This window comes from Bubalus kerabau, chromosome 8 (assembly GCF_029407905.1).
Source record: "Bubalus kerabau isolate K-KA32 ecotype Philippines breed swamp buffalo chromosome 8, PCC_UOA_SB_1v2, whole genome shotgun sequence".
NCBI classification, from domain to species: Eukaryota; Metazoa; Chordata; class Mammalia; order Artiodactyla; family Bovidae; genus Bubalus; species Bubalus kerabau.
Window position 1 is genome coordinate 18,896,257 of NC_073631.1, and position 15,890 is coordinate 18,912,146.

General features: G+C 41.3%; 1 protein-coding gene and 1 long non-coding RNA gene across 2 annotated transcripts in view; one reads left to right on the forward strand and one right to left on the reverse strand.

Moving 5' to 3' along the window:
• The window catches only part of LOC129658946 (uncharacterized), a 113,350-nt gene extending 103,884 nt beyond the window's left edge, over window positions 1–9,466 (reverse strand). The window contains exon 1 of the long non-coding RNA XR_008717606.1: window positions 9,188–9,466. This is a non-coding gene — a long non-coding RNA (uncharacterized LOC129658946). The remainder of the gene's footprint in view (window positions 1–9,187) is intronic.
• Window positions 8,636–15,890, forward strand: part of GLCCI1 (glucocorticoid induced 1) — a 108,511-nt gene continuing 101,256 nt past the window's right edge. The window contains exon 1 of the mRNA XM_055589848.1: window positions 8,636–9,223. Coding sequence (XP_055445823.1) covers window positions 8,773–9,223 — 451 coding nt within the window. The 5' untranslated portion in view covers window positions 8,636–8,772. The remainder of the gene's footprint in view (window positions 9,224–15,890) is intronic.

Below are 15,890 nucleotides of genomic sequence, written 5' to 3' on the forward strand. Positions count from 1 at the left end.
AGTTGTATTAGAGGTAGGCAGGTGTGGGGATGGTTTTAGAACATTGAACAAGTCATTATGGAAAAAAAACATACTCTCAGTCTCTCTCTCTCTCAGGTCCCCTGTTCTCATTTCTATTTTCTGCAAGTCACTTCATTCTTTTCTTTCAGAAGTCAGGTTTCTTCTGCTTCTCCATTTCTGTGAAAGAAGATGGCTACCCCATGCACAAGTCTCTGTGATCACCCAGTTCATGCCCTTAATAGAATAACACTGTATTTCTTAATTCCAAATTTCCAGGGGAGAAAATTTGATTGGTCCAGGTTTGGTCAGTTATCGAACTCAGGTCAAGCCAGCCATGGTCAGAAGAACAAGGTCACTGTGTACAAACACAGCTGTCAGGCCTAAGCCCTCTCTGTGTTGGGGGAGGACTGGTTCTTAGAGAAGGGGTTGTGAGCTGCCAGATCCCCAGAGGCATCTACCAAACATCCTCCGAGACCCCAAACTCTAATTAAGAAGTGCTTCCTAGTTTTGCTGTCTTTGGTTTGTTTGTTTACATATCCTCCTCCACTAATGCATAATTTCCCCACATTTTGTCCTTAATCCTCTTTTTCTTTACTGCTATATTTTGTTGCCTTGCCAACTTCATTTGTGTCCATGGCTTCAACTACAAAATGTGCGTGGATAACCTCTCCCCGACCCCAAACCAAACCTCTGCTCTTCTCAACTATCATTTAAAAACTGTCTTTAAGAACTCTAAAATATTCTTCCCCCCACCCTTGTATCGATATGAGATGATGAATGTTAGCTAAACTAGTTACTGTAATCACTTTATAACATAGGCAAGTCAAGTCTGGATGCTGTAACCCTTAAACTTATACAGTGCGGTATGTCAATTATATCTCAATAATACAAAGGAAAAAACTGTCTCCCCATGAATGTCCTCTGGTTCCCTTGTTTATAACTGAACTCATTATTTTTTCCCAACCCTACTCCTTCTCTTGGCTCCCTGTTCCTATTAAAGCCACAACTATCCTCTTAGGCATCCAAGCCTGAAACTTCAGAGCTGTCTGACCTCCTACTTTCAAGGTCCATCAGCTGAGAAGGAGTATCACTTGCACCTTTTCCCCCTCTGCATGTCCCCTCTCATTCCCCTAACTCCTGTTACCTAAACTTCCACAGACTCTTCTCAAAGTCTACTATCATCTTCCAGTTTGCAGTCTCCATCCAAGTTGTAGACTCTTCTTGCATTAATCTTCATAAAGCCCAGCCTCTTTCATGTCTTCCCCCACCCCCCAGTTCAAGAATCTTTAACAGCTCCCCTTGCAAACTCAATAAAGTGCAACCTCCATGACGTGACATGACATGACACCAAGCCTTATCTTCAATCAGTTGAGGCAGGCTGCTCGATCATCTCCTAACACATCCTCTGTTTTCCTGGTGACAAGACTTCTTCACATTCTTTCATGAAGCCGTTCCTCAAAAGTGATCTTTCCCTCCCATTACTTCTATTTGCTTTATCTGCATAGCTCCTATGGAAGCCACGTTAGTTTAGACATGGTTTCTCCTTTATCTGTAGAAATATCTTTTTGCCTCTGCTGCTGCTGCTGCTAAGTCGCTTCAGTCATGTCTGACTCTGTGCGACCCCATAGACGGAAGCCCACAAGGCTCCCCCGTCCCTGGGATTCTCCAGGCAAGAACACTGGAGTGGGTTGCCATTTCCTTCTCCAATGCATGAAAGTGAGAAGTGAAAGTGAAGTCGCCCAGTCGTGTCCGACTCTTAGTGACCCCATGGACTGCAGACCACCAGGCCCTCCATCCACGGGATTTTCCAGGCAAGAGTACTGGAGTGGGGTGCCATTGCCTTTTCCATTTTGCCTCTGATGGATTTCAATTTACCAAAGTGTGAGAACAGGTGCAGCCCTTACAGAGTATACAAAAGTGTCTTACTTTGAAGGTATTTAAAACAACAGTATCTTACTTTGAAGGTATTTAATAAGTAACTTGATGAGGAGTTACTAAGGCCTGATGCTAGTATTATTGCTATTAAATCCTCATACAGGCTTATTAAATATATTAATATGAACCTTTTCAACAGGATACTGGGGAGGCCACTGGAAATTATGCGTTACAAAAATTTGTTTAATAATTAAAAAAATTTCTCTGCTGATGAATTGATGGCCCTTTAACAACAGTCATTCAACATACTTATGTGGTAAAAAGTAAGCTTCAGCCACATAGGAGGAAATTAATCAATGACAAATTTTAATTACTCTAAACTCTCATTAAAAAAATAGTACTGTGGTAATCAAGTACAGTCTTTTCACAGGATCACAACTGCTCTCATATATTGTTGACACTGTGTTTGGAACTAAAACAAATGAAATGTCACAGCAAAGAGAGAATATTTCCAGTTTCCTGGTCCCAAAGTCTACTTAACCTCTGAATGTGCTGGGTTTGTAGAATATAATCTCTTAGTTAAATGATAAAATCCTACTTATGTATACCAGCTTAGGGGATGTGTGCCTGGCATCATATTTGGGGACAGGAATTGCTGTGAAGATGAAAGCTGAAAAACTGGTGGTCCTCCTCACTATTTTCTATCCAGGTAATAATAGTTGCATCCTTTACTCTTTTGTTATTTACCAGTTAAAAAAGAAAATATCCCTGACTTTTACTGCTTCTTCTGAACTTTTAAAAACCAAAGCATAAGGGAAAATCCCTTGACGTTAGTCTTAGCAAGGATTTTTATGGATATGACACCCAAAGCACCACAACAAAAACAGAAAAAACAAGTGAAACTACATCAAACTAGAAGGCATTCTACACAGCACAAGAAACAATCAACAAAATGAAAAGTCAACCTAGATCATGGGAGAAATATTTGCAAATAACATATTTCAATGGGAGTTAATACTGCAAATATACAAGCTACTCATATGAAAGCAAAGAAAGAAAGAAAAACACGAAGAACAATCCACTTAAAAATGGGCAAAAGATCTGGGCAGAGATTTTTTTCTGAAGAAGATATTCAAATGGTCAACAGGTACATGAAAAGGTGTTCAACATCACTAATCAGAGAAATGCAAATTACAACCACACTGAGCTACCATCTCGCTGTTAAAGTGGGAATTATGAAAAAGACAAGAAATAATAAGTACTGCTGCTGCTGCTGCTAAGTCACTTCAGTCGTGTCCAACTCTGTGCGGCGACCCCATAGACGGCAGCCCACTGGGCTCCCCCGTCCCTGGGATTCTCCAGGCAAGAACACTGGAGTGGGTTGCCATTTCCTTCTCCAATGCATGAAAGCGAGAAGTAAAAGTGAAGTTGCTCAGTCGTGTCCGACTATCTGCGACCACCAGGCTCCTCCATCCATGGGATCTTCCAGGCAAGAGTATTGGAGTGGGGTGCCACTGCCTTCTCCGAATAAGTACTGTGGAGGATATAAAGACTTAGGAACCCTTGTGCACTGTTGGTGGGACTGTAAATTGAAGCAGCCACTACTTAAAACATTACAAGTTACCAAAAAACTTAAAAATAGAACTACCATATGATCCAGCAATCCTACTTCTGGGTACATAGCTGAAGGAAATGAAATCAATCTCTCCAAGAGATATGTGTACTTCCATGTTTGCACTATTTACAGCAGCCAAGATATGAAAACAACCTCAGTGTCCATCAATGAATGAACAGATAACAAATGTGACATATATACACAAAGGAGTATTATTCAGTCATAAAAAGAATGAAATTCTGCCATTTGTGACCACACAGATGAACCTTGAAGGCGTTATAAGTTAAGTAAGTCAGATGGAGAAAAACAAATACTATATGATTTCACTTATATGTGGAATCTAGGAAAAAAAATCCAAACTTGTATAAATAGAGAACAGGAACAGGGGCTAGAAGGCAATGGGTGAAGATTGTCAAAGGTACAAACTTCCAGGTATAAGATGAATACATTCTGGGGATATAATGTGAGGTATAGTGGTTATTTTTTAACAATACTAAATTGAATACTTAAAAGTTGCTAAGAGAACAGATTTTAAAAGTTCTCATCATAAAAAATTTTGTAACTATGTGAGGTGATGGATGTGTTAACTAACCTTATGATGTTATTTTTCACTAAGTAGCAAATCATTACATACCTTAAACTTACACAATCTTTTATGTCAATTACTGCTGCTGCTACTGCTAAGTCGCTTCAGTCGTGCGACCCCAGAGATGGCAGCCCACCAGGTTCCCCCGTCCCTGGAATTCTCTAGGCAAGAACACTGGAGTGGGGTGCCATTGCCTTCTCCTTATGTCAATTACATCTCAATAAAGCTGGGCCTGGGGGGAAGAAACAAAGATGTTTATTATTTTCATGAAATGTTCCTTTCTGCTTAAATATATGTATTTTTCAGTTCCCTCATACAGGCCTCTTGAGAATAACTGCTCCCAATAGAGAGATAGAACTAATTACATATCAGCAGATGTCATTCTCTAACTGATGCTCCTCAACTGGCCTCTGTCAATTTCAGTTGGTTATTTTTTTCTACAGATTTCAACTGCCTTTTCTCCATTATCAATTTCATTCTCCACTTTCAACATCAGATGAGCCTACAAGAGCCACGAGGACTAGTATTTTTTACTCTGCCTTTATAACGATCACAATACAAGATACGCTTTCCTTTTGAATGCTGGCCCCAATGTGAGTATCTGTATAGTTTACAGAAGCCACATGGAACATTCTTCTACCTTGTGGCTATGCCTCTACAACAGTGATACACATACACTTGTTATTGTCAATTTTGTTTTCTGATGAAAGGTGCAATTTAGTCTTTGGAACAAGCACTGATTAAAATTTGCTACCCTTTTAAAAACATTGAGCAAATATTGTCTACCGGGTACCAAGCACTACTATGGAGATTCAGCAATAATAAAACTGATAAAAAGTCTTGCCTTCATGGTGTATTCTACACAGACAGAATAAAAAATAATTACAATATATAATGTGTGGATGGTGATCTGGGAAAGAAAAGTATGATAGAGAGTAGGGACCATCTCGGGGGCGCTTGCAATTTTCAAAAGAGTTTTCAGAAAAGCTTTCATTGTGAAGGGGATGACATCTGAGTAGAGACCTGGGGGAACTGAGGGAGCAAGCCATGTGGGTAACTGGGGCAAGAACTCCTCAGGCAGAGAGAGCACCTAATGCAAAGGCGCACGTAGGCTGTCACAAGCGGTAAGGAGTTTTACTGTAAGCATCTGCCAGGGACAAACATTCAGGCAAGGCTCTTTTTGTTGTTGCTATAAAGAATCCACCTACAAGAGAGTTTAATCAGCTTAAGCTGAACATCAGTGCAGATCTGTTTAGTGTTTTCTCTCAGCCATGACCTCATTTCTAACGCTGACAGCTTGGACTGCCTCTTACATTTGGTTGGGCCTCGGATGCACAGCCTGGCAAACGTGGACGAAACTAGAAGAGAGGGGTTCTGGTAGCTCTGTAGGCCCGATGGTTATCTCATTCTCTTTTCACACGGGACTGCATATTAATCAGACATAGCCAATGATTCCAAGTTTTAATGTAACCTAATGGGTATTGTAGCCCATTACCATATATGAATCAAGAAGTAAGTGTAACAGAGTTCTACCTCAGATAAGCTATTGGTGAGATCTGTTCCACGAATAACTAAGACACAGGTTACTGAGGACAAAGATGTTTCCCCTGCCACCTGATTGTGCTTTCAGTGGTGTCTCCTTCCAGGCAGGACAACACAAAAAAAGAGGTTATTATCAATATTAACATTTACAGAATTTACAGGGATTGTTACACTTACATTCAACAAACAGAGATAATCCATACTGGGTGTATGATTCCATACCTAGCACAGTCCGATAACAACAATGCTCTTCTAGCCTAGAAATTCACACTTCCTTCTAAGGGGTTTCCAATTTACTGGGGAGTATGTTTTCCTAAAACTTAAATTTATACCCTTGAAGCCCACTCCCATCCTCACTAAGAAGAAAATGCTATTAAGACCTCAACATGTGGACATTTGAAAGCAGATGCTGGGTTTAGTTTATTTTAACCCACCTTTCATTTGTTTAGAGACTCGATTCCTAACACATAAAGATCCATATTTATTTCATGAGAACAAAGGTTTAAGAGATGACCAAGGTATCTTTAGTAAAGAGGTGACTGAACATCTAAGTAGGTCATGATGACTTGATGACTTACCAGCAACTAAAAATAGTATTTTAAGATCATACTAGTTCTCTTTGTGTGTCATTTAGATTTGTTTTGGATATATAACTTGGTATGATAGTTTTGAACAAATACAGAAAGCCTTTAAAAGGTATGTTGTTTTAGATCCAAATCAAGTATTGATTGGAAAAAACCCTGATGCTGGGAAAGGTTGAGGGCATGAGGAGAAGGGGACGACAGAGGATGAGATGGTTGGATGGCATCACCAACTCTATGGCCATGAGTTTGAATAAGCTCTGGGAGTTGGTGATGGACAGGGAAGCCTGGCGTGCCGCAGTCCATGGGGTCGCAAAGAGTTGGACACAACTGAGAGACTGAACTGAACTGAACTATTGATCGTTATGGCTGTGGCTTGGTATAAATTTAGAATTATTGTAATCTAAAGCATTGAGTTTGTTTCCAGAGATAACATTTCTATAATGAAACCATGCTGTAATTAAATCAACAACTTGGATATTTACCAGCAATTTTTAAAAAACTTTATTCATTTTAATCTGTCAATTTTTGTTCTTGATATTCCAAAAAAGTCATCAGAAAGAAGCCATTTATCATTCTTTTTCCTCATGAAGGAATTCAATTTCCTAATGAATGAGGAAATCTTTTATTTTAGATGGAAAAAAATACTACTATAGGTCAATTACACCAAGTTTTAAAGAGTAAAAATTTTACTGTATTCATAATTAATATATTATTCTGGAAAGCAAACATATATGAACACTGGTGATAATAATAGTATCTACGTTGTGCATTATAGAAGGATTGAAGGCGTTAACACATACAACAGTCTTAGAACAATGACAGACACATGAAATGTTCAATAAATGTTCACTATTATTCTAGTATGTGATAAAGTGAGGAACTATCACTAGTCTTAATGGGTGCAATTCTTGCATTTTTACAGAAAAAGTGGGTTTCATCCACTTTTTACAGAACCGGGTATACTTTCTTTTCTGAGGACACAAGGAAGCTGAGAAGGATGGCCCCTCTGAGTGAAACTGATCTCTGCATTTAGTGCCGAAAATCAGAGGAAGCGTGTCACTGTGGGCAGACACCAAGAGTAGATCAATCTGACCCCCCAGTTATGCTTTTCTTATCTCATGGAAACTAAGGGAGGTTATCTGATGTAGACCCATCAATCAATTGTTCCTTAAGGTTTAAGCAGGAACAATTTAGGGGTAAACTTAGGTTCCTGGTAGTCATCTAAAATCTTTGTATCCCTTCAGTTTCACTGCAGAATAAAAACGAAATTTACCACAGTGTATTGTTACATCAAGTCTGGTACTTACTTCTCCCAAGAGGGCATCTGCTTCTGGGAAAGACAACAGCGTACCCTCCATTAATGTATTTAACTGATGGTGTAATGATGTACAACTCCTTGTTGACTCTTGCAGTTCCAAGTTATTATCTTGGAACAGAAGATTTGACTCTTTTCACTCCATAGGTTAACTGTAAAAGTATCCATTCAGTGTTTAATCCAACTCCCACACATTGCTTCTGATGGCCTGAAGTTCTTTCGATTAGTCTGCTCGCTGCAAAACCTCAGATTGCTCAAGTTAGAGAGAAAGGGATGGATTCTAAAACATCCCACTATCAGAACAGGTGTACTTGTAAAGTCAAATTTGCCTGATGTATCCTCTCATATTGTACAATCGGCCCTGGAGGGTGGAGCTCTCGTAACCTGCTTCCTCGGGTGTACGCGTGTCTGTGGGTGTTGGGGCAGGACACGTACGGACCCACTCTCCCAAAGCAGCCCAATCAAAGTCCCCCTCGCACCTCAAAGGCTGTCAACTCTCACGCCCCTCCGTGCGCACACAGCCCCCTCCTCCCTCTTCCACCCCTTCATATCCCGCCTCCAGAGTAGGACACCCACTTTCATTGGCAGATGCTCCTCTCACTCCTATCCTGAAACCAATCACTACAGCATTGGTGGAGAAGGACGGAGCCAATGGGAATGCTCGTTGCGGCAGCTGCCGGTCCTGAGCGCCGGGAGGCGGTGCCGGGGGCGGAGTACGGCTTAGGGGTTAGTTGCCATTTGGAGTGAGGAGAGGGCAGAAGCGGCGGCGGCGGCGGCGTTTGCGGTGGCGCGGCTCCGCGGAAAGCCGGGCACCTCGAGGCCCTTTTCCCCCTACCCTGGTCCCCAGAAGCAGGGGTCCAGGCCCTCTTTGCAGCTACCGGTCTCTCCCGCGCGTGCAGCACCGCGAGTCGGCGTGATTCGGCCGGTTGCCCCTCTCCTCTGTCAGCGCGATGCCCGGGGCGGCGGCGGCGGCTTCGGGCTCCTTGCGGCCCCGGCCGTGACCGCCACAGCGAGCCCGGCCGGGCGGTTGGGGCCGTTGGACGTTTGTTTTCGCAGCTTTCCCCTCCCCCTTCGCCGAGGCGGCGGGGGTGCGCGTTGGGAAGGGGGAGCCGGGAGACTCCTCCCCCTCCCCGATACCCCCGCCCCTCCCCCTTACACACTCGCACGCACTATCGCGCCGGCTCCCACACGCTCGCGCGCCTCCCGCTCCGCGCCTCGGTGTCGGCCGGCGTCGTCCCAGGCCCGCGGAGCCACCATGTCCACTGCCGCCTCCTCTTCCAGTTCCTCTCAGACCCCTCATCCCCCGCCGCAGAGGATGCGGCGCAGCGCCGCGGGTTCCCCGCCCGCCGCCCCCGCCGCCGGCAGCGGGAACGGTGCAGGCGGCGGCGGCGGCGGCGGTGTGGGCTGCGCCCCAGCTGCGGGAGCCGGCCGGCTGCTGCAGCCCATCCGCGCCACGGTGCCCTACCAACTCCTGCGGGGCAGCCAGCACAGTCCCACGCGCCCGCCCGCCGCCGCCGCCTCGCTGGGCAGCCTCCCGGGGCCCGGCGCGGCCCGCGGCCCCAGCCCGCCCAGCCCGACGCCGCCGCCAGCCGCGGCCCCAACCGAGCAGGCGCCGCGGGCCAAGGGCCGCCAGAGACGGTCCCCCGAGAGCCACCGGAGGAGCAACTCACCTGAGCGACGGAGCCCCGGCTCGCCCGTCTGCAGAGGTAGCGAGCCCAACCCTTCCGTCCTCCCGGGCTACGTCTCCCTTCCCCGACGGTGCCCTCCGTGGAAACTTCAGTCTCTCCGGGCTTCTCTTTGCTAGTGCATTATCGAAGGTGTGAAAGTGGCTTTGGGAACCTCACCCCACTGCGGTCGCTGCGGGGCTCGGAGGAGCGGACTGCAGAGCAACTTTTATTTGACCCTTTTGCCTCCCCTTCAGCTTTTATCTACCATCACACGCCTGCATCGAAAGGTTTTTCAGTTTAAGAGCTGATTAGCTCACTCCTGTGTTTGCTGTTTGTAGTGGGGGAAGGAGTAGCTGGGTGAAACACTTTAAAAAAAACACGCACACCAACTCCGGCAGCAGATAAGGTGGTGGTTGTAATCTCTACAGCCTCTTTGTGCTTTCCTACAAAGTTCCCATAATGTGTCTATGCCTACAGGGGTAATTTTTTTCTTTTTTGGAGGGGTGGAGGCACTAGTTATGATGTAAGGATATCCTGTTGGGTGTGTAGAGGGGACAGTTTTGGATGTGCAATTGAAGTGTATAGTGTTTGGGTTTTTTTTTTTTTTTTTTGGTCTCCTTTTCTCTACTTTATATAGTCATATGCATCTGGGCGGTACTGCACTGAAAACAGTTTATGCCCAACTCAAGACTTGCATGGTAAATTTCTAAGGACCTATTTGTAGAGTGTGCTCACTTTTTTCCTTCCATTTGTAAGTACACTTAACAGTTCAGTTGAGCTGTTAAAGGATCTCGAGTTTCTTTTCTGTTAGTTGTCAAAGGCAATGGAGACCTGGTGGATGCTGTCGGCTTCCCTTAATGTTTTGTGTTCTGGTGTGGTTTGGTTTATCTCTAGGGACATAGTGCACGAACTAGTTGAGTCCTGGGGGAGAAGAGGGAGATAAGCCAAAACAGGGATGTAAAGCTCATAAGGAAGAGAGGAGTAGTAGCTCCTGTGATTAGATACCGGGTTAGGGCTACAGATGCTGCTGCTGCTGCTGCTTCTGCATTGTGGAGAGACCCTATCATACCGGTAACAGAGTGGAAAAAATCTCTGCTTGGGAGGAAAACATTGTGGAGCTCTGTATGGTGTTTTATATGGTATGTGGAATTTTTTTCATGGAGTTTTCTCGATGAGGGTCTTAGACTTGGAGAAAGTGATTGTGTTAATAAGATAGACTGCAGTTTGGGTGTTTTTGTTTTAGTGTTTCGGACCTGTAATTTGCATGTTGCTAAGGCCCTTGTTTTCAGACCACTTGATGGTGAAGGCAGGGTAGGATGTAGTACAGTGGTATGTGTACAGGAGCACCAAGAAACACATCCTGTAATCTGTATGCACCAGAAGGAATTTGCTCCCCTACTCCTCCCCCAGGTCAAGCCAGCTGCAGAAACTGACATCCTCCTGCAAATCCTGAATGAATGAATGAAAACAACGTGATCGCCCTAATAATGACCACAACTGAACACACATCTTTGGCTGTATTTTACAGAAAAGGCCACCATTTTCTAACAGATTAATGCCATATGCGACTCCCTTGCTCATTTTCTAGAACTGTATGAAAGGAAAGGTAACAGAATGAAAAGACGGCAGCAGTTTCAAAAAAAACATACATTTTTGAGTGATTTCGCTTCAACAGTACGTCCATTGGGTTTGGGGACTTTCTTTTAAGGACTAATATGAGAGCCATAAAATAAGCACTGCAGAAAGATTCTGTCCAGAGGGTTTTGTGGGCATAGTAAGAGTAGTTTGAGCAATTGCTGCAACAGTATGATGGCCATCTACTACCTCCTCCCCTTTTGCTGATAACCACTAACATCTTACAATAGATCGTAGTACAACTTGCTTTTTCTGCATCTTTCAAAAGTCTTAATTGATTAGGAATTACAAGGTCCATCGTCAAGTAGTTTTAATAAAATTTGTTACCAGACTTAAAATGTCCTCTTTGTTGTAGTACGGCACATCTGAGTTTAATGCAATTTTAACACGATCATGATGAAAACACTCTCTGAGTCTGGTTGTGCAGGAGACAGATTTGCATCATCAGAGAGCTTGTACAGGGACTAGAGGAGGCCTTTCTGTTGGTTTTAACATCAAGTGGGTTGTCAGTTTCTTACATTGAAGTGATTTTGAATGTAGGCTCTTCTGCCCCCAGTTCCCTGATGATATTACGTTTATGTTACTTCTCCGCATCCCGCCTTGTTCCTCTCTACTCAAGTTAAAACTAGAGAGCTCATCTTTTCTGTTTACTTTGCTATTTAAAATTCATACTATGAACAGTTGAACAATTTTTTCAAACGATTATCTACTCAGTTTCTTTTGAATTCTGCAAGGTTCTGACTTCAGTGGATTTTAGCCTCCACAGGTCAAGGCTCCTCCCGCTGCTGCTGCAGACACTGACATCACTATACTGCATGAATGAAAAACAACAACGTGCTCCATTTCTTGCTTTCCACCTCCTTCCTTTTCTGCACATTCCTGTGTGTGTGTGTGTGTGTGTTTAAGACGGTATTATGCTGCATTTAAAACTACATTTAAAAATGTTAAATTAGGTAGCTAGTGGCTCAGGGATAGGCATTTAGTATAGAGGCATATTGTTTACAAAAAGCTTCAAGTGCTATGAGCATTTAGACTAGAGGTGACATAACAGCATTCGGTATTTTTTTATCTGCACTGGTAGCTATGGAAGAAAATACAGAAACTGTAAACAGTTTTCTTTGTAGTTGTTTTACCAAGAAGTTATGAAACAACATGATTTCTAAACATGTTAGATCATTATTATCTCCCTCTGAAACATTCTTAATATGCATTTATAGGGTTAAGTCTAGAGTAATAAATGATAATCAGATTATTTCACAGGGCTGAGAAAAAGCTGAATTATGTAGATAGGTACAATTTTAATATGATATAATTTATAAAATTTAGCAAGAAGATGTTAATTTTCTTTATTTTGTAGCATAGTTTTAGATAATTTAAATGGCTGTCATAATAGAAGATACATAAATCTCGAAACACCTTACTCTCTACAGATATCACCAAGTTTTATAAATTGAAACTATCTTGTTTATGCATATGGATCATATTTTTGTTTGCATTTTTAAAAATTTTAGTTTGCATTTTTAAAACTTCAAAGTTTGTTATTTATATTCATTTCTTTACTTCTGCCATTAGCAAAATGTCACCCTCCCCCTTGTTTAGTTCTGAAGGGTCTTGAAGTGGTGAATGACAAGCTACTGAATGCATCCTCAGGCTCCCTGTGATGTGTTTGTAATAGATGTAAAATCATAAAGTATTATGCAAATAGTTATTTTTTGTAATGGTAATATGTAAGTCTACCTTCGAGATAAATAGAAAAACTCAAATGAGAATGTAACAGGATGTTAGTGTTAAAATTAATGATCTTAGAAATCATGTGTAACAGTGAAAAGAAAATAGAATAAATGTGCTTCATTCTGAAAATGTCATAAAGCAAAACCTATGGGCTCAAAAACAGAACAAATACAGTTTTACTGTTCAAGATAGTAAGTAGCAGTTGTACGTCCTTTTGTGGTTTTCTGTAAGGATTGAGCATTGAGATGAATTATAAATTCTAAAAGATACAAAGACAATTGCGTTAGAGCACTCTGGATGTAGAATACTACTTATTTTTAAGGGTACCAAACCTAATAACAAAAACATGAAGAGCTTATAATTTTATATATTTCCTGCTATGGAAAACAGCATGTGTTAATTCCTGATTTAACATAATAGATTTATTTAGGCCTAGTAGTCTAACAGATTATTAACTCTAGAGTGAAATTTGATAGGAATTTTTCATGAATGTCTTGAGAGCTTTATTGTTTTATACATTAAGAAGTTATTCAATTTAAAAGAAAATACAAAGCCAACTAACATATAATCCTGAATGACTGCCTTCAGAATGTGTGTGTGTGTGTGTTTTAATCAGTCAATTTGCTTTCAGTTTATCTTTTCATTAAATTTCCCCTGTTGAGTCATTTTTAGTGCTGTGCTCAATTTGTAGAATTCCAGCATTTTTAATTACATTTTCCCCCCATTTTAAAGATATTCAGACATTCTCTTATTATAAAGTTACTTCTCAGGCTAATATTTTTGAAAATTATGGTCCCCCACTCCTGTGCCCCCCACTTTTAAAATTAGTTTTCCTAGAGTGCTTAGATCCTTGTTTCAAAGCTTTCTTAATCTAGACTGAAAAATATACTGACAGTTAAAGCTTTGACTTTTTTCCCTAAAGAGACAACTTTCAAATACTGATTTTGGGGAAAGATTTTTAGCTTTTGAGAACTATACTAAGTATCAGCAGCATTCATTAATTTTTCCCATTAATTATGGTACATAAAACTTCTACATCAGTGGGTCAATAGCAAAATGGATCTGAGTGAATTTATAGAAGTTTTATATTCTTAAACTTTTTCATGCTCAAAGATTACATTCCTCTCAAATAACTATTATTCTAAGCATATTGACTATTGTATACACCTAGTGTTATTAAAGCGCCTTGATCAGTTTAACCGTATGTAAAGTTGTGTGTACATATATTTAGCTAAAAATTACTTCATTATTTCCTTTTTACAGAGGACATTTCATTCACCACAGTGTATGTTTCCTCAAGGATTTAATGCAAATTAGGATTTATATATTGGGGAAATGTTGAAGGGTAATGGTATCCTTGTGATTTTTATTTGTGCTAATGCAGACTAAATGTGAAGAAGAAAATAAAGGAATAATTGGGCTCCATGGCAATGAATAACAATGGAAATAAATGGCAATGTTCAACGAATGGGAAGTAGGAGAGGATTTTTCTTAAATCTGAAATTTAAAACATTGCTAAAAGCCCATTTTATCAAAGCTTTCACACGTAGCTAATAATCTGCCAAGACGTATCTACTGATGACTTTGTTATTCTTAATTTTAGTTTAGTCTTTTCTCCAGAGTTTAAATCCCCTGATAGGATTTTCCTTAGCACCTGTCTGGGGTTTGTGCCTGCTGCTGCTGTTTTTTGTCTTCAATATATAATTTTGTTCTCTTATTAAATGTCTAAGAGACCAAATCACTGTGCTGTTTCTGTCCTGTGTTCTTTTTTAACAAGAAGTTGAGCTTATCTCATAATTGTCGCTAATTGGGTTTACTTAAAGCAAGTGGAAGACAGAAAGCACACTATCATCCGTGATGTAAAAAACTTGAGAAACTGATGGAAGAGCCAGAAGCCATATTGCTTTCCCTTTCTACCCCTCATCTGAGTCCCTGGAACTGACTATGACTTCATCACTCATCCGGCTCATTCTAGAAGAACAAGATTTGTGTTTATTCTGCAAAAAAATACATATATATACATATATGTGTGTACATAATATATATATATGTGATACATATAATGGGTTTATAGTAATTCTGAAGAATATAGGATTATTCTTAATTATGAACAAATTATGGAAAAAAGTATTTCATTTTTGTAGGAGCAAGCATGCCAGATACCTTTAAGCTGTGATGTTTACCGCAGGTAAATGTTACTGTGGCAGCTGGCGGGACGAGGCAAGTTCATGGATACCTCAATCTTGCAGGCTTAGTTGCTCAGTCATGTCTGGCTCTTTGCAACCCCATGGATTGTGGCCTCCCGGCTCCTCTGTCCATGGGATTCCCCAGGCAAGAATACTGGAGAGGGTTGCCATTTCCTCCCCTCCAGGGGATCTTCCCAACCCAGGGATTGAACCCACGTCTCTGGCATCTCCTGCATTGCAGGCAGATTCTTTGCCACTGAGCTACCTGGGAAGCCCCAGATACCTCAATAACCTCTCCAATATTAAGTTGTATCTCTAAAGATGTAGGCAGAAAGGAAGAAAACATGTGAGTGCTTAAGGCAATATATACTTTCATTCATCAAGAAAGTGGATTTGAAATCGAATTTTTGATTCTAGATGTGGTGTTCACTCTACAGGATTATCCTGTTGCTCCTAATTGAAAGAAGACTTTGATCCTGGTCATCAGCTGTGACTTCTGAGCTGTAAAAATTACTAATGAATAGGTTTTCTGTTGCTTCCACAGCACTATTATACTGTGCTGGAGTATGTTTTGACATTTTCAGAATGTCTAAAAATGTAAGACCTAGGTTAGTGAATGTAACTGAAATAGAATATGGTTGGATTGGTCGTATCTCTTTGTCATGTAAAAGCCTGAGAATGTGTGTGTAAGTGTGTGTGTGTGTGTGTGTGTGAGAGAGAGAGAGAGAGACAGAGAGAAGTCAGGTATAAGTGACTGTGTGAGAAATCCTGGTTCCTGAAGGGTCAAGGGTATGAACTTGGCTGTATCTGGCCTTGTGTACTTCTAGAATCTGTACTCTTTCTGAATTGTATTATAGTGAGAAGTACTTTTCCCCATGATTATTAAAAGTTAGTTATATGTGGTGATAAACTGGTAAATGTTTCAGGAATCACTAAGCAGAGATTCTGTTCTCAGGTGATAGTCCCAGCAACTGGTGCTGGATTAATTCAGCCCCTCACCCCTAAGAAGCTAATAGTTATCCTGCAATTTGTGGGTTTGAACTCTGAATGTTTGTAACTTAATGAAATGCCACTATGGTGTACTTTAATGATGGCTCACCAAAAATAAGGATGAGTTAAACTTGTGAGACTCATTATTGTGTGGGAAGACTGGT